General features: G+C 50.9%; 1 protein-coding gene across 4 annotated transcripts in view; it reads left to right on the plus strand.

Moving 5' to 3' along the window:
* PRKCB (protein kinase C beta) overlaps positions 1-22329 on the plus strand; it is a 322427-nt gene that overhangs the window by 160341 nt on the left and 139757 nt on the right. For all 4 annotated transcript variants that reach the window (XM_082714812.1, XM_082714813.1, XM_082714811.1 and 1 more), the window contains exons 4-5: positions 5776-5887; positions 6260-6388. In XM_082714812.1, the coding sequence (XP_082570938.1) occupies positions 5776-5887; positions 6260-6388 (241 nt within the window). The remainder of the gene's footprint in view (positions 1-5775; positions 5888-6259; positions 6389-22329) is intronic.

Below are 22329 nucleotides of genomic sequence, written 5' to 3' on the forward strand. Positions count from 1 at the left end.
CAGTCCATGTTCGATGGTGGCAGTCGCAGTCCGATAGTTCATTATTATTTTGTTCTTGTGATTGAGCAATCTGTGGGAGCAGGATCCGAAGTGGAAGGAAACTTAGAAATCCAGGCTCACCCAGCAGAAGGCATGATGGAACCTTGACTGTGAGAACTACTGGGGAGAGGAATCATGCCAGGATCTTGTGGAAGCCTGATTCCCAGGGTGGAGGAGATGACCCGAGGACTCTGGAAATCAAGGGCTGATCCTGGGGTGGGGACACTGTAGCTTCAGACCTCTTTCTGAATGCATTTGACCCTGAGCCAAATGAACTCATTCAGGAGGTTAGGGGCTGTGTTCACGTGTAAGTTCTCAGCTGGTGGACCAGAGGGAGAGAGGGTTGGGGGTCTGAGCGGGGTCATAAACCCACATTCCTACAGGGACCCGGTGGGGAGGGGAAAAGGAAGCGTGGTGTGAGACAGCAGGGAGTGGCAGGGACTGCAGAAGACAAGTCTTGTCCCTCTCTGCAGGGGGTGACCACTGCTCAGCCCACAGGGACATATGTCCAGTGTTGCTGTAACTTGTGATTTTTCAAAGGAGCCAGAAGTATAAATTTTTATCTGACATTCTGTGATTTTTTTTTTTTTTAAACATAGTGAATTAACTTAAACTTTTAAGAAGCACCATATGGAGCAAATACAGCGTGTTTGCAAAGTTGACAATGGCCCCTGGCCTCCAGATTGCAACCTCTTGAGCATCAAGGAGGACCTAGGCCAGGGATGGGGCTGGGCGATAGACAGACTAGAGGAGACCCAGTCTGTGCGGCCTGGGACGCGGGGGACACTTCCGACTCCGAAGCTTCATGGCTCCCTGGGCTCATCCCAGAGCTGGTCAGTGGCCACAGCCTCCAAGGCTGGGAAGGGGATGTCTTTTGGTTAAAGTCCAGGCTGATATTTAACCTGGATGTACCAACACTGCTGTATCAGTTCTGGTAATACTGAAATACTGGAAATATTGAAAGGCTGATTGATAAATAGCCCCAGGCTTTCTGAACCTCCTCTTTCCACCATTTACCTACTTCTTACCTTGCCAGCTCCTTGCTCCCCACTCCCCTGTTCCGCTCCCCCTCCCCCCTGCCATGATCTGGCAACCACAGAGTTAACTCCCAGCAGAGCTAAACCTGCTGTTCCTTCTGACTGGTCAGGGAGCTGTACCTGAGCCCAAGTGATTAGAAATATCTTGTCTCCCATCCACCGTTGCAGGTACCGATGCCCACTTGGAAGGGCATCAGCTCCAAGGACACAGGGGACACAAAGGGCACAGGAAGAGTCAGTGGATGCCAAGCCCCAGCGGGACTGGAACCAGGAGCTCCGTCCCTCGGGGCGTGTGGCCTGTTGTCTTTGTTCCTCTGTGTTCCTTGGAGCCCACTGTAAAAAAGGGCCACACCAGCCCTGGAGCTGCCTGCTGGTGTCCCATTCACTAAACATGTGAGTCATTTGAGCCAAGCGCCTACCTCTCCAGCAGTCCTCTGTGTCCGGGAGAGCGGGCCGCCTCGAAGCACAAACCCACCCATCTCATAGGCTGGGCACTGGGCATGAGCAGGCGCCCTTTAAGATTCTCCTTGAGGATCCTGGAGTCATGGGGCCCCCTGCTGTGGGACTGTGGCTTTATCCCAAGTTCTCCCAGGTAGCCGGAGGGAGGAGGGTAGAAGTGCAGAGGATGACCTGATTGGTCTGGGGGGTCTGAGGAATGGGTGTGTGTGTGTTGGGGTAGGGGTGCTGGTACAATTTGAACCCTCCTGAAAGCCTGGGCCGGGGTGGTGGGGGGCAAGGTTGGAGGGATCTGCAACAGCTTCTAAATAAACCAGCAGCAAACTTTCCCCTGCAACGTGCTCAGTTGGCCTCCCTTTCTCCTGTCTGGCTCTAATCCGCCTTGCACAGGGCTCTCCAAGTCATTTTCTAGAACAGCACATGCATGGCTCAGGGGCTTTCAGTGGTTAGCAGCAATGACAACAGCCCCCAGCTGCCACCGCAACTCCAACCTCTCCATGCGTGCTAGCCACTGTGCGAACTGCTGGGCTTGCTGAGGCTGGGGAGCTGGGGGCAAGTCCCTGCGGCCCTCGGTCCTCATCTGTGAGATGGGTGTAGTAAAGTACATGCTTCCTAGGGATGTTATAAGGATGAAATGAGTTAATGCCTGCCTGGTAAATCCCTGAGAGATAGTTCCTGTGTGAGTAAATGCTTAATAAATACTAACTCTCGCTCATTTATTGAGCACCTTCTATATGCCAAGTACAGTATATGCCCGGAGCAAAATTCCCTTATGTTGCTTGTAACTGAGCGTCAGAGAGATGAAATTAACACATGTAATCCCAACCCAGTGGTTTAAATGCAACCATGGAGAAGATCTAGGAGGGCAGGATATTGGTGGGGTTTCTTGGTTTGTTTCTCTCTGCCATTAGAATGTGAATTCAGTGAGAGCAAGCCTTCTGGCTCTCCGCGCACACTCGAATCCCCGTGCCTAGAAAGACCCTGGTTCTCAGTAAACATTTGCTGGGTGCAGGAATGAGTGCAGGAAGGAAGGAAGTGCCACTGCAGCTGGGCTGGAACAGAAGCACGTTAATGAAGTTGGGGAGGGAGGAGAGAAGGGAGAGAAGCTTGGTGCGTCCCAGATTCAGAGCCGGGCAGAGCCGGCTGGGAATCCCAGCTTAGCAGTGGGCCAGCTGGGTGACCTGGGGGAAAATCTCTGTTTCTCTAGTCTGGGCCCATTTCACTGTCACTAAGATGGGAACGAATAACACCTTCCAAATGAAAGATCATGAGGACCGGAGAAAGTGCCCGAGAGACACCCAGCATACACTGGGCAGCTCTCAGGAAATGTTTCATTTACCTTCTCTTTCTTTCTTTCTTTCTTTTTTTTTTTTTTTTTTAAGATTATTTATTTATTTATTTGACAGAGATCACAAGTAGGCAGAGAGGCAGGTAGAGAGAGAGGAAGGGAAGCAGGCTCCCTGCTGAGCAGAGAGCCCAATGTGGGGCTCAATCTCAGGACCCTGGGATCATGACCTGAGCCAAAGGCAGCGGCTTTAACCCACTGAGCCACCCAGGCGCCCCTTACCTTCCCATTCTTTGTGCCACCCGGCATCTCCTCTTGTTGAAGAGACAGGATGCGGCAGAGAAGGTTCTTGGTAATATCTAGTCAGAAATGCTCAAATCCTTCTCCCAGAAATATTCCAAGAAAATGTGTATGGGGAAGAAAGGAAACCCAGCAAAGAGGCCATTTATTATTAGTCGGGATTTTGTCCCAAATCTCCAGGTCGCGCTCATGAGTCCCTCGGAGACTCCCTTTTTCTATACTAGGTACGCCTAAGGAAATGTAAACCATAATCAAAACAAATTCTTGGCTATACTCCAGGGTCCACTTATCAGGGAACTAGAAGAGAGCACAAAAGCCAAGGAGAGAAAGAGAAGTGGCCACAGGGTTTGGGGCTGAGGTGACCCAGGCCACTCATCCCAACACATTCAGGGCTGGACCGTGGGATCTGAAGCCAGCAGCCTCCCGGGAGCGAGAGAGCTACCGGAGAGAAAGAGAAATAAGGCAGGTGCGCCTTTACGCACGGGTGCAAGCCGCACCCATTGAGGCGGGGCCAGTCAGTGCCTTGGAATCTGACCAACCAGATCTGCTCTCCTACCTCGCCCTGAACTCCCCCTCCAGGCCAACACCGGTCATAAACAGGTATTTCCTTGGAGGAGGGTTGGAGGCACTCCTCAGCTCTAAGGTGAGCGCCCCCAGAGCCTTCAAGGATGGAAGATTTTTTTTTTTTTTTTTTTTTTTAGCCAGGCTTACACTGAGTTATTGTTTTCATGCAGGGGGAAATTCACCTTTTCTTTTTTTTTTTACATACAGTAAAATTCAGTACAGTTTATATATAGAACATTTCAGGAAAAGACACTCAACACTTTAATAGCACATAACGTAATATCTACTTATTGTGTGTATTTATTTTCACTTGTTTATTTTCTGTTACTAGAACATCAGGTTCAAGTAGACACACGATGAGCTGAACGAAGGAGGGAAGAGGCGGGTAGCACATAGCACAGACCGTTGTGTCAGATCAGCCCTGGGTGGGAATCCCAGGTCCCTGCTCTCCAGGCTCTGCTGCACATTGCTGCACAGAGAAAGCAACTTTCAGGCTGGCTTTGGGACAGGTGGGGATACTCACCACTATACTAATCTGAGGATAAGCCCTTGGGATGGCTTTGGGAAGGAGAGGAAGGAGCTCTGAAGTTAGGCCAGTGATGGAAGAGAAACTCTTGAGCAAGAAAGATAACATGCAGAGCCAGAGGGGCATGTTTGGGGGGCATGAATGAGTCCTGTGTCCTGAGAACAGAGTGTGTGTTGGGGGAGACATAGCTGAGGTTATAAGGGAGGTGTAATAATAATGCAAGAGCTTATACCACTTATGGGCTGCCAGGTGGTTCTATGATCTCTACACAGATGAATCCATTTATTCCCAGTGAGCTAATAAGCTTGTAGCATTGCCATTACCTTTATTTTATTTTATTATCATTTTAAAAGATTTTATTTATTTGTTTGAAAGAGAGAGCATGAAAGAGAATGAGAGCACAAGCAGCAAGGAGGGGTAGAGAGAGAAGCAGACTCCCCACCGAGCAAGGAGCCTGACACGGGGCTCGATCTGAGGACCCTGGGTTCATGACCTGAGCTGAAGGCAGACGCTGAACCACTGAGCCACCCAGCACACCCATTACCTCCATTTTATAGACAAGGACACTGAAGCACAAAGAGATTAAGTAACGTGCCCGAAGTCATACAGCTGAGAAGAACCCAGATTATGCTCCAAAGTCTGTACCTTGAACCTCTGTACTATACTGCCAGGTTATGAAGGGCATGTTTGTTAGGGAACCAGATAAGCTGCTATAACAAATAGCCCCCAGATATAGGGACTGAGGCAATCAGAAAGTAGGTTTTCTCTCAGGTGTCTGCCCAAAGGGATGAAGTCCGAGACTAGTAGTGTAGTTCTGTCCTTTCAGCATAGGTCTCCAGGTTTGGGTCCAAGGCGTTTGGGGCCAGAGAGGCTTGGACACTTTTAAAGGCAAGAACCCTGAAGCACACCCATCCCTTTGGTCAGAGCTTCATCACATGGCCACATCAAACTGCAAGGGAGGCTGGGAAATGTAGTCCCTAACTGGGTGGCCACACTCTTCGCTTAAACTCAAGGGTTCTATTATTAAAGGAAAGAATGGGTTTTGTTGGAAAAACCAGGAAGCTCTGCCACAACCTGCAGACTATTCATTGGACTTTGAACTCCGGTGTGTAGGGGATGAGGTACTAGAAAATGGCCTTTAAGCAGGGAGGTTTTATGCTCAGACTCAGGTTTTAGTTCACTCCAGAGCCCTCCAGAGGCATGCTCAGAGGATAAGGGGGAAAACATAGGAACAAGGGGACCTGTTTAGCGGCTGTCTCTGGAGCTGCAGGCCGGAGTCAGGAGGTTGGGCTCTCAGGTGGAGGACGGGTGGCACAGGGAACTGGCTGGGGTTGCCGTGGGAGCCAGCTGCTGTCAGAGTCATTCGCTCATTCAAGCACTATTTCCCAAATGCATATCTGGTGCCGCGCCCCCCAGTGATGGTCCCAACAGGGGTGAGGAGTGCTGGGGCGGCTTCAGTTCTGGCTGAGTTCTCCAGGGATACTCCAAGCAGAGTGTTACTTGGATACTCCAGCCTTTGACTGGCCATGCTGACACTGGCCTCTTTTGTTTGTTTCTCTTGGTCTTAGGACCCCCGGAGCAAACACAAGTTTAAGATCCACACGTACTCCAGCCCCACGTTTTGTGACCACTGTGGGTCACTGCTGTACGGACTCATCCACCAGGGGATGAAATGTGACAGTAAGTACATTTGCTCAGCGGCGGCCTCTGGTGACCGGGCTGCTTCCTCGTGGTTTGGGGGGTCCAGGTCCACAGCACGTTCTCCCAAGCTCCGGCCGGGCTGGCCTGCGGGTTGTCTGTTGCTGAGTAATGAGCACCCCCGCCCCCACCACCACCATTAAAGGGGGTGCTGCTGGCTTCAGAGCCATTCGGGTAGGCTGGGGGCGGACTCAGGCTGAACCCTGAGGCTTCAGGGAGGACGGACAAAGTCCCACCTCCTCTGTCCGTCCGGGCCTGGGGGTGGGTTGGGGTGGGAAGGGGTGGGAAGAGCCTTTCGAAGGACACCAGGCCGGAGGGGCCCAGCCTGAGCCGTGCCCCTCCCTGCCCTCGCAGCCTGCATGATGAACGTGCACAAACGCTGCGTGATGAACGTCCCCAGCCTGTGCGGCACAGACCACACGGAGCGTCGCGGCCGCATCTACATCCAGGCCCACATCGAGAGGGAAGTCCTCATCGTCGTCGGTAGGTGGCGCTGGGGATCCGGCGCCGACTCCGCGGGTCCGATCTGTGCGTTGGGGGAGGGGAAACTGCTGGAGGGATGGGCAGGGCGGGGCAGGGGGGCGGGGAGGGGACTGCGTGACCCTGCCTCCCAACGCCCCCCTGCCCCATCACAGCCTCTCCTGGCTGCAGGCACCTGCGCCGGCTGGAGCTCAGAAAGGCCCTACTCCACCTCTGCCTCTCCCTTTCCTACTCTTGCTCGGGGTGTGGAGTGTGCAGTTCTATTTCTTTTGTTAAGAAAACCTAGAAGGAATGCTTGGGGCTTCCGCGGACTTTCCCAGTGGGGAGAATAGCCTTGGTGACAAACACCAAATTCCAGATTGTGACCACTTGGGCAGGAAGGGGGGGGGGCGGGGGCGGTGCCTTGTGCATCCCTGGGGGTTTTCTGTTTATTTGAAATAATTTTTTTTCTTAAACCTGACAGTGGCGACGTGGGTCCCTGTTCTATGATTCCCTATACTTTTTGCACTCCTGAAGTGTCTTAATAATAAGAAAGACGGATAATACAGCCAGTGGGAGGGGTACAGGGGGTCTATGGGAAGACAGGAGCAGGGCATGTGTGGCTCTTGGAATGGAGCATTCTAGAACTACTTGGCTCTGGCATGTGAAGCCCCAGCAAAATAGAAACCTGGCTTTGCTGGATTGGTAAATACTCAGCCATAAAAGCTACCGTAAACCCCACACTGAACCAGACAAGAACAGGACTAAAACTTCGGAGGAATTCTCTGCTCAAATGCTTGTGACACCAACTATAGACTTCATAACGAGTCCGTCTAAGCAAGGTTTTATGACTTGGTAACTCAGGAAACTGATCACAAAAGGGATTGATTTTGCAAAACTTGGTCTACTTTTGAGGCCCCGGATTGGTTCGGCATCTCTGATGTGTTCAGCCCTGTGCAGGGAGGGGCTTCACGTACACCGCGTGAAACTCCCAACAATAGCCCTGTAAAATACAACCCTTGTTTCACGTTGGGGTTCGTGATACCCAGTGGGCTCTTGGGAAATGTGCATTCCGTTAAATTGCTTTTCCCCCCCAAAAGAAAGGCAAGGGGCTGACTTCTTCCCATGGGGATGTTTGGGGGTCCTCCAGGGAGAAGCAGGCAGTCACTGGTTCTGGAGAGAAGAGGGTTTTCCTAGGGCTGTCTTAGCTTCCTGGTGCCGGGATGGGACAAAAATGAGACCCTGCTGCCCTCTAGTGTCCTTCTCTGGGAACTGTACTGGCTCAGGTCTGTCGCAGGTGGCCGCAGACATTGAATGGAACTCACCCATCCTATACAGGACCTTACTTAGTATAATGCCATTGAAGTCTATCCGTTGTTCCAATCAATCAATCAATCAATCAATATCATGTGATAAGATAGAGGTGTTGGCTGACGCTGTGCAGGAATCCAATCACAACATAAATGTGCCCAATCAACACGTCGTATGTGAACACGCACAGTCCTATTGCCAATTATAGCTCCGTCGAAAAGCCTTCCATATCATCTCTTTCATCCTCACGACGACCTTGTGAAATGTGTGTTATGCTCGATTTATGAATGGAAATGCTAAGGCCCAGGGAGGTTAGGTTTCTAAGAACTCACACCGTTAGTAACAAAACAATAACAAAGCCGTAGCTAACACCAGAGTTCTTTGAAAATGTGCCCATCACTGTGCAAAGCACTTACGAGCCGTATCTTGGTTAAATTTTTTGAGCAACTTAGCAGGGTGCTAGGTTGTAGCATTATCTTTCTACTTATCAGGAAATAGGCTTGGAAAGCCACACACTTCATCACCTGGGTCTGTTAGACTCCCTGGTATGATATACTAGGTTACTTTTTAGCTTGGTCTCTGCCGCCCCCCCCCCCCACACCTTATTTATTTCCTTTGTGGTTTAGCTAGGTTACCTCTTATGTGCATTTTTTGGGGAGCCTTTTTTTCTGATGTGGTACAACACAGCCTCTCTCTTCAAATTCAAGGTCAGGGTCTTCCCCTTTATGCACAGATCTGCTTGGGCATATCTTGATCTCAAGCAGATGATTCTCTGGCAATCCGCTATGTGCCTATGAACCGGGGGCGTATAATCTCCCAGGCTGAGGTACCGAAATGCCACAAACTGGGCAGCTTGAAACAGCAGGAATTTATTCTGTGACTCTTCCGGAGGCTAGGAGTCGGGCATGAAAGTGTCGGCTGAGTTGGTTTGCTCTGGAATGCTCTGAGAAGTTTCTTCTTCTTTGGTGTTCCTTGGCTTGTGGAGCCTGGTCTCTGCCTTCATCATCACATGGCATTCTTCCCTGTGTGTCTCTGTGTCCAACTTTCGTCTTCTTATAAGGACACCAGTCATTGGATTAGAGCTTCTCTAATCTAGTATGACCTCATCTTAACTTAGTCGCATTCGGAAAGCTCTCATTTCCAAATAAGGTCACACTCCCAGGTACTGGGGTTGGGACATGGCTATATCTTCTCTGGTGGGGGGGGGCACAATTCAGCCCATAACAAGGAGGTGGGTTGGGGCTCCCTTGGCATTAGGGGTCGAATATGTGCACGTCAGAGTTCTGAGAGCATTGATGAATTACCTACCAAGGTTTTCATAGTTGTGGTTTTCCAAGCACTTTGATCCTGGGCCATTCAGTGGAGAGGCAGTGTTGCTGCTGTCCTATGGAGGAGGACAAGATTCAGCGAGGCTGGATAACCTGCCTGGTGTCACATGTGGCACGGGGGGTGAGCACCGGGATCTCACGATGGCAGGTCACGGTGGCCCGCCGTGGCCCCTTCCCCGTGCCCGGTGCAGTCAGTGCTGGGGGTACTCTTGTTGCCTGCCTGACGATTCAGGAACCTGGGGCTCTGACTGCAGTTCTCTAAAAATAGAGCCAAGATGGAGATTTTCATTCAAGTGATTTATTGGGGCTGCTCGTGGGGGAAGAGGAGTCGGGGCAGAACAAAGAAAGCTAAGCGAGAGAACAGTCTTCCTAAAGACAAGCTTCAGCCTGGTCCTCCCTCCTGCAGGGATTGGCCTCGCAGGGTCGGTCAGTGCCCGGGACAGCGCTAGGTCTCTCCCTCCCCACCACCCCAAGCATTCGTGCTTGAAGCTCTAACCCAGTGGGATGGTGTTTGGAGATGGGGCGTTCCTGAGGTCATTAGGGGTTGCTGAAGTCCTGCGGGTGAGGTTCTCTGGTGAGATGAGTGGCTTTATAAGAAGAGGAAGAGAAATAGATTTCCCTCTCTGCACCATATGGGGGCACAGTAGGAAGACGGCTGTCTAGAAGCCAGGAAGAGGGTTCTTGCTGGGAACCCGATATGGGACTTCCCAGCTTCCAGAACTCTGAGACATAAATGCCTGTTGTTGAAGTCACCTAGTCTCTCATGTTTTGTCAGCAGCCTGAGCTTAGTGGACAGTCGGTCTTGGCTGTAGGCTGCTGGGGTGGGAGGTGGGAAGGTGGGGTTACCTCCCAGGCTAGGTGGCTTCCGTGTAGACCAGGGCGACTGTCTGGACACAGGGGCAGCCGTGAGCCCTTGACTGCCAACATTCACAGCAGCTGGGGGGTGGGGGCGTGGGGCCAGTGTGGCGCGCCTGGATGTCCTTCCAGTCTCCCAAGCAGCTTCTGGTGTCGTGGTTGGGACTCCAGGCCCTCCTGCTTGATCCCAGACAGATGGACCGGAGAGGACAGAGCCCTCCCTGGCAATGCTAGGTCAGATCACCTGACTCCCTCCAGACCGTAGATGCACGCTCGGTGTTCGGACTTTCCACTCCCCAGCCCAGGACGCTGTGCCATTTGCTCTGACTGTTCTCTTGCTCTTGGAAGAAGATCCCATCATCTCCAGAAGCAAGTTACAGCTGCTTCTGGAAGATCCGAAGGTTTCCTCATCTCTCTTGGCTCCTGAAATCCAGGCTTTATATCTACTGCCAGGGATCTCGCAAGTCAAGATCGGCATAGAAATCCAGTCAGCTCCCCCTCTTTTAAAAACCCATCAGTGGGTTCTCATTGCCCTCAGAACAGATAAACCTAATGTGGCAACCTCATTCTTGATTCTCTGTCTCTCCCTCCAGATTTTCTTTTAACCCTTCGTCCTGTCCGGGCTGCCCCCCCCACCATTGTGCTGCTGCACCTTTCTGTTCCTTTCCTGTGCAGTGTTTACCTTTGCCCTCTTGTCTTCCTCCCATGGGTCATTCTTCTCCTTGCAGGCTTCAGCTTGCCTTTACCATCAGAGAAGCTTCCCCAAGCGTCCCCCCCTTCTAGACGCTCATGGTATCTGAACTTGAGCTTGTGTCAGTGACGGTCCTAAGCTGGGTGGATTATGTCCCTCTATCCCACTGGACTCGAAGCTCCTTGACAACGACACAGCGTCTGCTTTGGCTCACACTCTGCCCAGCACCTCGTGTGACGGATGTCCCTAAATATGTGTGGCGTCAGTGGATGTATGTTTGAATGATAACACACTAGAGGGTCCTGACGGATACCGGGACTTGCCAGATGACCCCCTAATCAGCGCTTCCTGAAGTGAGGAGTTGGAGTTCAGCAGATAACCCCTTTCACATGCTTATTCTTCTAGGGGAGGAGACCTTAAAAAACTCTTAAGGGCCGAGTCCCAGATAAACAGCAAATATTACGGAGACTGGGACCCACTCTTTGGAGGCGTGACCACAGCAGTTCCCTGGGTGTGCAGAAAAGACCCAGAGCAGCAGGACTTGTAGAGTCATAGGAAACCACACGGACCTCGTGGTGCCGAGCGGTATCGTGGGAGCAGGCCGTGTAAGGTCAGAAGCCCACAGGAAAGCTGTACAGTGCTCCTAGAGTTCATAAAGCCCATGCCCCTACACATATGAACCCCCTTTCAATTCAGTATCTCTCGATTGACCTAACAACTGTTATCCCATTATTTACATTCCCACCTACGTTACGGCCATCTGCAAAGCCTTAACCATGTCTGTATTTGTATCCATAATTGTATCTCACGAAAATCGGGGCTGTTTGGAAAGAAAAGCAGAGAGAACAGTTTGTTTGTTTGTTTAAATCTTGCTCTTCCGTACTCCTGTCCAGTGTTCTCACCATGGTATTGTGCTCTACAGAACCCTTCTTAGACAGAAGCATCTCCCGGAAGACTTAGGTCCTCCCAATATTGTGATATTTTAATCCTTCCCAAGATCTGCCATTCTTACATCAAAAGAAGAAGTGCACCAAATAGGCATCGGTTCTCGACAGGCTGTTGAGAAAAGCTGAGGTCACATCTGCCTGTACCCCAGCTTCTAAAGAGGTTCCGAAAGCACTCTTTGGAGAAAGGAAATGGATGCTGAAGGGTCACAGAAGACTCTCGTCATTTAAAGGACTATTTCCGGGTAGAGTAGGTTTTGCTGTCATGGCGACCCAAACAATGGGAAAAGAGTATAAGGAGAATATAAGGGGGCCCTTCCCCTTGATATTCCACTTGGGTAACTGTCGTCTAAAACCAATATGGCAGGACTTGACCAGAAGAGCAGAGAGTGTGTGCTGTGCACAGAGGGGTGAGGTGGGACGTGTGGGGTTGGGTTGGAGGGATTAGGTGTTTCCAGGGTGATGAGGAAGATAGCATGTTATAGGGCAGAAAGGTGAGAAGGGCTCAGTAGGCATAGGTGTTCATTCATTCATTCATTCATGGAGGGCCTCAGTACCAGTTCGGGTCCAATGACCAATGAGATCTAGTCTCCATCCTCAGGGAGCTCATAGCCTGGTGGGGGAGATAGTCCTAGATCGCTGTGTTGCCAAGTGACAAGAAGTGGCTGGGACGGGGTGTGTAGGAGACCGCTGTTAAGTGTGGCTTCCTTTCCCTGCATCCAGGGTCCAGACTCCTCCAGAATCCATTCACTCCCTCTCCCAGTCATTCACTTGTTCGTTCAACAGCATTTGAGTTTCTCCTTTTTGCCGAGCATATTCTAGAGCCTTGAGTCACAGCAAGAGAGGAGACGGGTCTCTTTGCCTGGATGAACATCACAACCTTGCCAGCGTTCGGAGACCCTTGAGATCTTTCCGCGCCTTTCTTCCTCCTGCTAGCCACAAGGAATCTCATTCTTGTCGGGCTGAAGTCCACTCCCCGTCAAACCTTTTTCAAGACACTCTGTGCTCACAGATCCCCTTTGTGAAGGTGATCTTCTCTTTGAAACCTCTGAGGTTTGGGAATTCGGGACATAGGACAAGAATGACCTGAAGGCTATTTCTGCTTTTTCACTGCTACATACTTCCACTGAGATGGCCGTCTGCTTGGAAGGGAAAGAGAAGGGGGGAGGAAAAGAAAAACGTAAGGAAAGCAAATACAGATAGAATAAAGTCTTGAAATATGACGCTGCCATGCTTCAATGGCAAGGGTAGAACATGATCATAAATCAGACCACTTGGGCCCACTAGGGGGCAGTGTCTGCCTTCAAAGTCATTCCTCCCCGAAGGCTCTCTTTTCCAAAGATGCCCAAGTTTTACAGAATGAAATGAGACCACAGCGTCATCATGGTCCATATGGAAGGCATCACAGAGAAGAGCTCAGCCCCTCTTCCGTACCCCCATGAAACAGCCGAGTCACTGAGGTCCAAGAAAGGAGGTCATTCTCAAAGCCATACATCATGGAACAGGGACAGGACCCGGCTTGTGTAGATTACCCCCTCCCCACATCACCAGTTAGTACTTTTCCCCCAAATGTCCTGTCTTGAGAAATGTCCGACATACCCCAAAGCTGAAGGGATTTTACAGTGAACACTCAAACCTGCCATTAACATTCTACTACACTTGCTTCCTCAGTAAGCGTCCCCCCTGACTCTCCATCCATCAACCCATCTTATTTTTTGACATATTTCAAAGCAAATTGAAGCCATCAATTCAGTTCCCCCTAAACACTTAAGCATGTCCATCATCAACTAGAAACAACACTTATTTACAGGTTTTTTTTTTTTTTTTTAACGTTTGAGGTAAAATTTGCAAAAGAGGGGAATACCTTCAGTGGACAATGGCTGGGTTTTGACAAATGCATTTTACTTTGTCACCTCAACCCCCATCAAGTTAATCCTCTCTCTTGTTGTCAGAGCTCCCATTGGGTAGTAAAAGCTGTGAACACTATCTGTGCTCAGAAGACTGCCCAGTGTGGACAGACAGGCATGTCCCCCTCAGCCCACATGGCTTCCCCCACCAAGGAGATGCGGGAATGGGGCGCCATGACACCTATGATCCCTTAGACCACATCGTACTTAATTGTTGTTGGATTTTTGTTTGTTTGTTTGTTTGGAGAAACTGTAACACAGCAAAATAGGTTCATTGAAAACACATCATTATGTCCTCACTGGAAAGCCAATTCCCTTAAAACAAACTTGGGAAGACACGTCCGTTCTGCTGCTCTGCATTGTTTTGGTCCCGAAGAAGTCGAGTTAAATCATATCCCCGTCTGCGCAGCTCTGTTTTTCTCGGTGCAGCAGAGGTCATGTCCTGGTGAGGTTGGAGGATCCCTGGGCAGCCTTCCTCTGAAGCCTGTGGCTCAAGACGTGGGAGATGGGTGTCCTAGACACCAAGGTGACAGAGGGGACCAGACTTTCTACTCAGTGTTCCTTGTCCTCTTCCCTGAATATTTACTCTCATCAGAATGATCAAGGTCCGAGGCCCCCAAGCCTCAGGAGAGGTGGGGTGCTCAGTTACTTTCCCTGAATGCCTGCTGAATTGTGTCCCAAGGGGAGCATGGCCAGGACCTGCAAGACTGTGACTTGTCACCACTTTCTTGGGAAGTGGTCTGGCAACATCTGTTAAAATGTATGTATCTGCACACTTGGCTTTGCAGATTTCCCATTTCCGTCTTGCTGAAATAAAACAGTGGCACACAGGGCACCTGGGTGGCTCAGTGGGTTAAAGGCTCTGCCTTTGGCTCAGGTCATGATCCCGGGGTTTTGGGATTGAGCCCTGCATCAGGCTCTCTGCTCAGCAGGGAGCCTGCTTTCCCCTCTCTCTCTGCCTGCCTCTCTGCCTACTTGTGGTCTCTGTCTGTCAAAGAAATAAATAAAATCTAAAAAAACAAAAACAAAAAAACCCCAGCAGCACACAAGGAATCAAAGCCCAGAACGAGCATGTGTATCGACACTCTGTCAGTGGGGGCAAAGAATTGGAATCAGCCTAATTAGGGTGCCTCCGTTCTGTGGGCTGTCGTGCAGTTGTTGAAAACAGTGAAGTAAAACGGGTGTGTGGGGCTTCTGCGGAGCTGCTTGAATTCTGGATTTTTGACTTGGGATCTAGTAGCACATATGTTTTCCACAAACTGTACAAATTAATGATTTGCATGCTTTTCTGTAGTATATTATGCTTCATGTTATACTTTTACTTGACATTCTAAATAATTAAAAGTAGATTAATGAATAATTAAAAATAGGTTAGAGCTACAGCTGTTGACCTGGAGCAGGGTTGGCAAACTATAGCCTGGGGGTCAAACCTGGCCCACTGCCTGTTTTTGTAAATAAAGTTTTATTGGAACACAGCCACATCATTCATTTACATATTGACCATGGCCACTTGGGGGATACAAGAGTGAGTTCACTGAGTGGCTGTGGCAGAGCCTGTACGGTCTGCAAAACCTGAAATATTTACTTTCCGACCCATACCAGAAACATTTGCCAACACTTGACCTGGAGCAACATCTCTGATGTCTTATTAAGTGAGAGGATTAAGTTGCATAAAAATTTATTTAGTATGATCTCATTTCGAAGAAATAAGCAGCCGCAACAGACACTTACTATGTGTGAAGTGATGTTTGTGTATTTTTATAAGGGTGGGAAGGAAGATGTAGAGGGATACAAACCACGCTGTAAACATGGGGATCACAGAAGGACTGGGAAGTGGGAACGGAGAGAGAGAGTGAGGCAGGAAAAGGGGCTCTTTCTATGTCTTAGGAACTGTTTCTCCAGTCGCAATAAACGTAGCGCTTTTGGAATTTTTTTCTTTTTGTAATTTTTCAAACACAAAATAAAAACAGAAGAATCTCTGAATAGGAAAAAGGAATTCACGTGAAATTCTCCAGCAACAGTTGCAGTGGAAATTAAGCGGCCGATGCCAGAGGCTTTGGGGAGGACTGCTGGGTGGGGCTCAGTTTGCTCAGAGTGGGGCCCGGGCGTTTGGGGTTTTTTTTCGGTCACTAGCGTGTGTCTTGTGTAGCTTTCACCTTGTGGGCTGGGCCTGATCTCTGACCCTCGTGGGCATCAACCCTTGGACGCCTCCTTTTGGCCCTAGCTAAGAGCATCTCCTTACTCAGGTCCCAGGAAGCGTGTCCTCTCTCTGTTTCTTGCCCAGCAGCCCCCGCCCCCCTGCCTCCAGGTCTGACCGCTCTGACTTCCAAAACTTGTACTTCTCGGGGGCCTTCTGATTCTCCTCCCCATTGTGTGGCCGCCCCAGTCCTCCGAGTTGCCTCTGGGGGTTAATACGTCAGGAATTGCAAGGCACCAGCTGTTCCCAGGTCTGGTCTGTGGACCAGCAGCAGCCCCAGCATCACCTGGGGAGCTGGTTAGAAATGTGGGGTCTCATGTTCCAGCCAGGCCTGAGAATCCGAATCTGCATTTCAGCAAAATCCCAGGTGATCTGCATGCACTTTAAAATTCCATAACCCTTGGGGCGCCCTGGGTGGCTCAGCGGGTTAAGTGTCTGACTCTTGATTTTGTCTCAGGTCATGATCCCGGGGTTGTGAGATTGAGCCCTGCACGGAGCTCCACGTTGGGCATGGAGTCTGCTTAAGATTCTCTCGCCCTCTGCCCTCTCTCTCTCTCTCTCTTTCTCATAAAATAAAATAAAATAAAATAAAATAAAATAAAATAAAATAAAATAAAATAAAATTCCATAAGTCTTGCTCAGTCACAGGGAAACCAAGATGTGGCTTGTCCACTAGATGGCAGGCATTAGCCATACTCGGGTCCTGCCCGGCGGCCACAGGTGGATGTGCCTCGGATGGTTTGTGACATCCAGCCTCACCTTGGGGTGGCAGTTCAGAACTCACGCGGCTTTGGTGTTGGGACGTCAGAGGCTGAAATCCGCATCCATCGGTGACCTGAACCTACCTGCATATCCTGGGATAGACCTCATGAGGCGTGAATGCCTGGCGTGAACTGCTTGTGGAAAATGACCCAGAACCTTCCCTCCCTGCTTTGCCTTTGTCTGGGTGAGGCATCCCCAGCTCTCCAGTCAGCAGCCTCTCGCCTGCTTTTCTCACTGACTTGCTGCAAGTCTGTAGTAATTACGGGCCAGGGTAGTCTGGCTTTGGAGTCAGGCCTGGGTTCGAATCCTAGCTCCCCTACTTCTCCAATAGATACTCATTGGGTATCTCCTGTGTATGGGCACTGTTTACGGTTACGAAGGAGACAGACAAGCCTCTGCTGTCACGGCCCCTGCATTCTTTTCAATGCTTGAAGAGGAACAGTAAAGCCGACAAAATACTTTCAGACAGCAATAAAGACCATAAAGAGAGTAACAATAGCAGAGTGATGTGATTGAGGGTGGCCCGTGGGTCACTGGCGGAGATGATGGCTTCTGGTTGAGACCTGAATGATGAGCAGGAGGGAGCCAGTTCCTAAAATCCAGGGCAAGAGCATCCCAGGTAGGAGGGCGGCACAGGCAAAGGCCCTGGGGGAGGAGGGAGGCAGCTTCTGCATTCCTGGACCAGACGGGAAGTTGACCCCGTGGCAGGATCTGGGCAGAGGCAGGAAATGAAGCTGCAGGGGAGGCCAGGGAGGCTTTGTGAGCCTCTAAGGGTTTGGAGCTTTTTTCTAAATGCAGTGGGACTTAGATCCCAGGAGTATTTGTGGAGTGTCACACAAGGTCACTGTGCTCCGTTCCCACAACACCCCTATGAATGCATTTTATTTTCCTCATTTTTACAAACGCAGAAACAACCTTAAAGAATCTGAGCCTCTGGCCACCCAGTTAGCAGGTGGGGGAGGCAGGATTGCATCTGGGAGCCGTCATTTGGATTCCAGCACATCAGGGCGTCCATTGGAAGGATGTGATTTAAGGCTACAAAGGTGTTAGAACAGAGACACAGACAGCATGTCGGGGGAGAGAGGCAGGAGAGGATTCAATGCTGGCGATTCTTTGAGGGCACAGGGTAGTATCAAGGCCATAGGAAAGATCTGCTCATCTTCTGCCTGTTGTGTTTATGGGGGTCCGAATCTTTCTTGCAATCGTAGTTTCAACAAGGGAGGGAGGAGTGGCTGGAGGCATCCCAGAGGGCCCCCTGGAGGAGGTGGCACTGGTACAGGATAGAGGCTAAGGGAAGAGAGGAAGGTTAACGGTTTACACTTGATGGGTAAGCTCACCACCCAGGTGTTGGGCTGGCTTCCTCAGGGCAAAAAAGGTCATGGGAGATGCTCTTCAAGGTCTTGAGTGGTGTGTCTGTCTGGGGTTCTTTCTTGCTGCTACGACAAGAGCCAGAGACGCAACAACACTTAGGATGATAGGTGCCAGGCCCCGGGCTAAGTAAGCCCTTCCGTCTTCATCTAACATCCATCAATGACCTGTGAAGTAGTTGCTAATATCATCTCCATTTTACAGATGGGGAAACTGAGGCACACCGAGAGAGGTTTAAATAACTTGCCCAAGTTGCACAGCTGGGAAGAGCTGGGGCTCGGACTTGATCCCGTCATTCCTGCCTCTGTCCCATGATAGGGGATAATTAGCAGCGCCTCCGTTTCAGAAACACGCGCTCATGCTGTGAACTCTACCAGGTGATCCCTCTCTGAATCCGACTCACAGCCTCAGCTGTGAGCACAGGTCTTCCGGATCATTCTACGGAAGAGGAAGTGGAGGCGCAGGCGCGGCTTGGGCCTTGTGTTGATGGGGATTTTACTTCATGCAGTTCCGTTTTCCCATCGCGGCTGTTCGCCCGCTTTTCTCCTTGGGGAGTTACGAGAGCCAGTGTTTCCCGGACTGTGAGCCTGGGGATGATGCCACTTCTTCTGGGTGGCCTGTTTTTTCGCAGAGAAGCAGACTTCCGTGGCCAAAGACCTGCCCAAGAGACTGGCAATGTGCCTTGGTCGTGAGAGGTGGCCAGAAGAAGACGGCCTTAGTCCCGAGCCTCCGCAGTGGGAGGGCCCAGGATTGGGGGATTTGAGGCTGGCAGGTAAGGCATGGATAGTTTGGGAGGACAAGTGGAGGTGGTGAGAGCGCCCACCTTCTAGGGTCGTGGACAGAATTCCGCGGGCAGTGTGTGTAAAGTGTTTGGAACACCACCTGGTACATGCTGCTGGTGCCGTATGATATTTGCTGTTATTCTGATTGGCATGGTCTACACAGCCCTTTCTGTGTTTCCTCACTGATCTTTGCTGGATTTACCCAATTTATAGAGTTTCCTGTTTGGTGATGTTTTTGTTTCCTTCCAAAGTGGCCGTGTTAGGACGTGGTTTTCTGGGGGAGAAGTCCACCTTTTCGGAGACCCTGCCTCTAAGAGGCAGGTGGAGAGAGTTTTGGCTAAGTGCAGCCACGATATGCGTCAGTTGTTGTGATTTGTCTTGTTACCTCCCTCTGGGGCACAGGGTAGCCTGGAAAACTCAAAACACCTAAGCCGAATCTTTTACAAGATATTTGCTTCTACCTAAAATGGCCTGAGAGATGGTGTCTGTCCTGCTGAGGTATTTGGGGCACTAGATTTGTAAATCTGCCACCTGAAGACCCACTGTTCCAATCACATATGCAGCCGGCACTTACTGAGTGTTTAACTATACGCCAGGTGTTTTTTGTTTAAGATTTATTTATTTGAGCGAGAGTATGTGTGGGCATGCGTGCACACCTGCGTGTGCAAGCCTGGGAGTGGGGCAGGGGAATGGGGGAGAGAATCTCAACCCGCCCCAAGCCAGGCATGGGGCTCGATCCTAAGACCCTGAGATCATGACCTGAGCTGAAACCAAGGGTCGTCTGCTTAACTAACTGAGCCACCTGGGCGCTCCTTTATGCATGTTTTAAGGGGACCATCTCAAGTCCTGTTCATCTTGAACCTTTGAAGTGTTACCCCCGTTTTTCATGGGGAAGAAGCTGCGGGTGGGAGACGTGCAACTCGCACAGCCGTGAAGGGGCAGATCTCGGGACTGACATCGCGGGCTGTGGGATTCCAGGGCCTGTGCTTCTCTACCGCAGACGACCTCGGTTACCCTTCCGGAGTGCTCTGGGTCGGCTCCAGCGGGCTGCCATTGAGAGCGTCCAGAAGGGGAGAGGGAGAGGGATATAGAATCGAGTTCACAGCAGTGTCTTGAGAAAGCGTTCTCCCTTACAAATAAAGAAGGTGTTCAGGGGGTGCTCAGGGGAACAGGCTACGAGGGGGGGCAGGTCTTCCCGGCCGCTTCCCACCCCGGTGTTTCGGGACTCAGAGAACCAGGCATTTCCCGCGAGGCATCAGATCTCATGCCAACGTGGAGAAGCCCGCGACCGGAAGACCTGCATGACCCGGAGGTCCGGGTCAGATGACCCGAAGTCAGATGACCCCCCAGGCGGATGCGGGGCGGAGCTGGCGGGGGCTCCAGCCAGCTGCCAAAGCGGATAATAAGGAACTTGGTGACGTTTCTCCTTGTTTCATCCCTATTTCTCCGAGACACGTATGCCCACAGCCTGGAACTGGTTTGCACCTGGTTCTCAGGCGCTCCTAGAATCTCTCCGTTCCCGGGGGGGGCAGCTTCTTGGGTTCCCACCGCCGTTCGCTCCGGCTTCACCTAGAACCCACGACCCGGCAGGGATGTCACGTGCCACGTTCCGTTCCGTAGCTGGGCTGTGCGTCGCGCCGCCCACGCAGAGCCGGAGCTCCTCCCCGCCCTGCTCTCCTCCAATCAATCAGAAGCACTTCTGCGGAGCTCCTCCCACACTCCTCTCCTCCAATCAGAAGCGCTTCCTCATGGAGCGCGCCGCCAGGTGCTGCCGGAGGGGGGCAGTGGTGGTCCCCTCCGCTGTTCCAGACCCAGGGCTTTTGAACTTGGCGGACTGCGCCCCACGCTGTGGCTTTCCAGAGCCCAAGCACAGGCACGGGCTCCCAGCCGAAACCAAGCTGTCACGAAATAATACCCCTGCTCATGCCAGCTCAGTACGCTGATGCAGGCTCTTTCCTTCTGCAGCCTTCCAGACTGTTCGCTTCTGTTCTCCGTCCTCTAAGAAATCCTTTTTAAGAAAAATGGCCTCGACTCTCCCCATGGATTTCACTGACCATGGACAAATGTGTCCTGGCCCGTCATTTGAAAATCTCTGTTCTAGACAACATCCTTCTCTTTCCGCATCTTGAGATGACGTTCTTTTGGTGGGGGTTGGGCTAAGGCCAGCCTCTCCGCTCTGCTGATTGATCCTGGGCTCTGCTGATTGATCCCATCAAACCTCTCACGTCTGCACACGAGTTCCCTGTGTCCTTGTGCGGGTTTTTTATTTTTTCCAGACGCAAGGATGGGCCGGATGCATTTCATCTTCTTAGGTGTGGCCCTTTCCTCTAGGGCTGTGTGGAGAGCTTTTGCTCTCCTGTCACGCTTGTGACATCTTGGCTGTCACTTCGTTGACACCGTTCTTTTTGTATTAGGTCTGTGCCATTCCCTCCCCCACCCCCAGCCCCCCATCTTTCTGTTTTGTTTTAAAATGTCGATTTTATTAGTATTCAGGCATAGGGAGGCATACGGGATGGGGGGGTGATTGTCATTAAAAGGGTGGTTTGTTATCCCTCGTTCCCAAGAGGGGGAGGCACAGCGTGTCACCCTACGCAGGGCCACCCAGAGGAGTACCAAGGGGGAGTTGGAGGGCGAGAGATGGGCAGGAGCCTCTCTCTTGGTTTCCATGAGAAGGACAGGTCAGGCAGGGTAAGCAGGCTGACAACTGGCTAGTTTAAGTAATAGCAGGCTCCGGGGTGCAAGGGAGTAGGGGCCTGGAGTATGACGGCTTTGTAAAGGAGGTGACTGGGCTGTGAGCTGAGAATTGGTTGGTTTGCTTCTGGATTGGAAAGCCCTGGGAAGGGTCAGCAAGGCTCCAGATGTCAAAGCATCAGAGATGCAGAAAATAAAAAGATATGATTCATACAGTTTATTATTTTTTAAAAAGGCATTTATTTATTTGAAACAGAGAGAGCAGGAGCAAGGAAGGGAGGGGCAGAGGAAGAGGGAGAAGCACACTCCCTGCTGAGCAGGGAGACCGAAGTGGGGCTGGATCCCGCGACTCCAGGATCCGAAGACAGACACTTAACTGAGTAAGGCTCCTGGGCACCCCTGATGAAAACATTTTAAACTAGAGTTTAAAAAATCCCCAGTGTGCGGGGCACCTGGGTGGCTCAGTCGTTGAGTGTCTGCCTTCATCTCAGGTCAATGATCCCTGGGTCCTGGGACCGAGCCCTGAATCAGGTGCCCTGCTTGGCGGGAAGCCTGCTTCTCCCTCTCCCACTTCTCCTGCTTGTGTTCCTTCTCCCACTGTCTCTCTCTCTCAGCAAATACATAAATAAATAAAATCTTAAAAAAAAAAGACAACAAACAAAAAAATTGTGTGCATTGAAGACCTTATGCTGTAAAGCAACATCCCCTGCCCCAAGCCTGGTTCTGCTAGTGAGAGCTGTGTGTCTCAAACTTGAATTTATGTCAGAATCACCTGGACAGTCCCACTGCGGAGTTTCTGAGCCAGTAAGTCTGGGGTATCCCTGAGAATCTGAATTTCTAACACGTTCTCAGGGACTGCTGATGTGTCCTCGTTCTAGGGGACCACATTTGAGAACCACCATTTTTAATTCTTTCTCCTGGTACTTTGTATTCTAAAGACATGCCCTGTTATGGTTTCATTTCACTGCTTCGTGGCTCTGACTTTCTGGGCGGGATTTAGCTCTCGGCACTGCCCCTCTGGTCCCCCTCCCCGCCTTACCTGCAGCACAGGTGTCCTGCCATGTTTAATTGGCCTCATTTAGCAAAAAGACACTGTCATGGGGCATCTTGTAGATGTCAGGCACTGGAC

This window comes from Mustela nivalis (assembly GCF_964662115.1).
Source record: "Mustela nivalis genome assembly, chromosome: 19".
Taxonomy (NCBI): Eukaryota; Metazoa; Chordata; class Mammalia; order Carnivora; family Mustelidae; genus Mustela; species Mustela nivalis.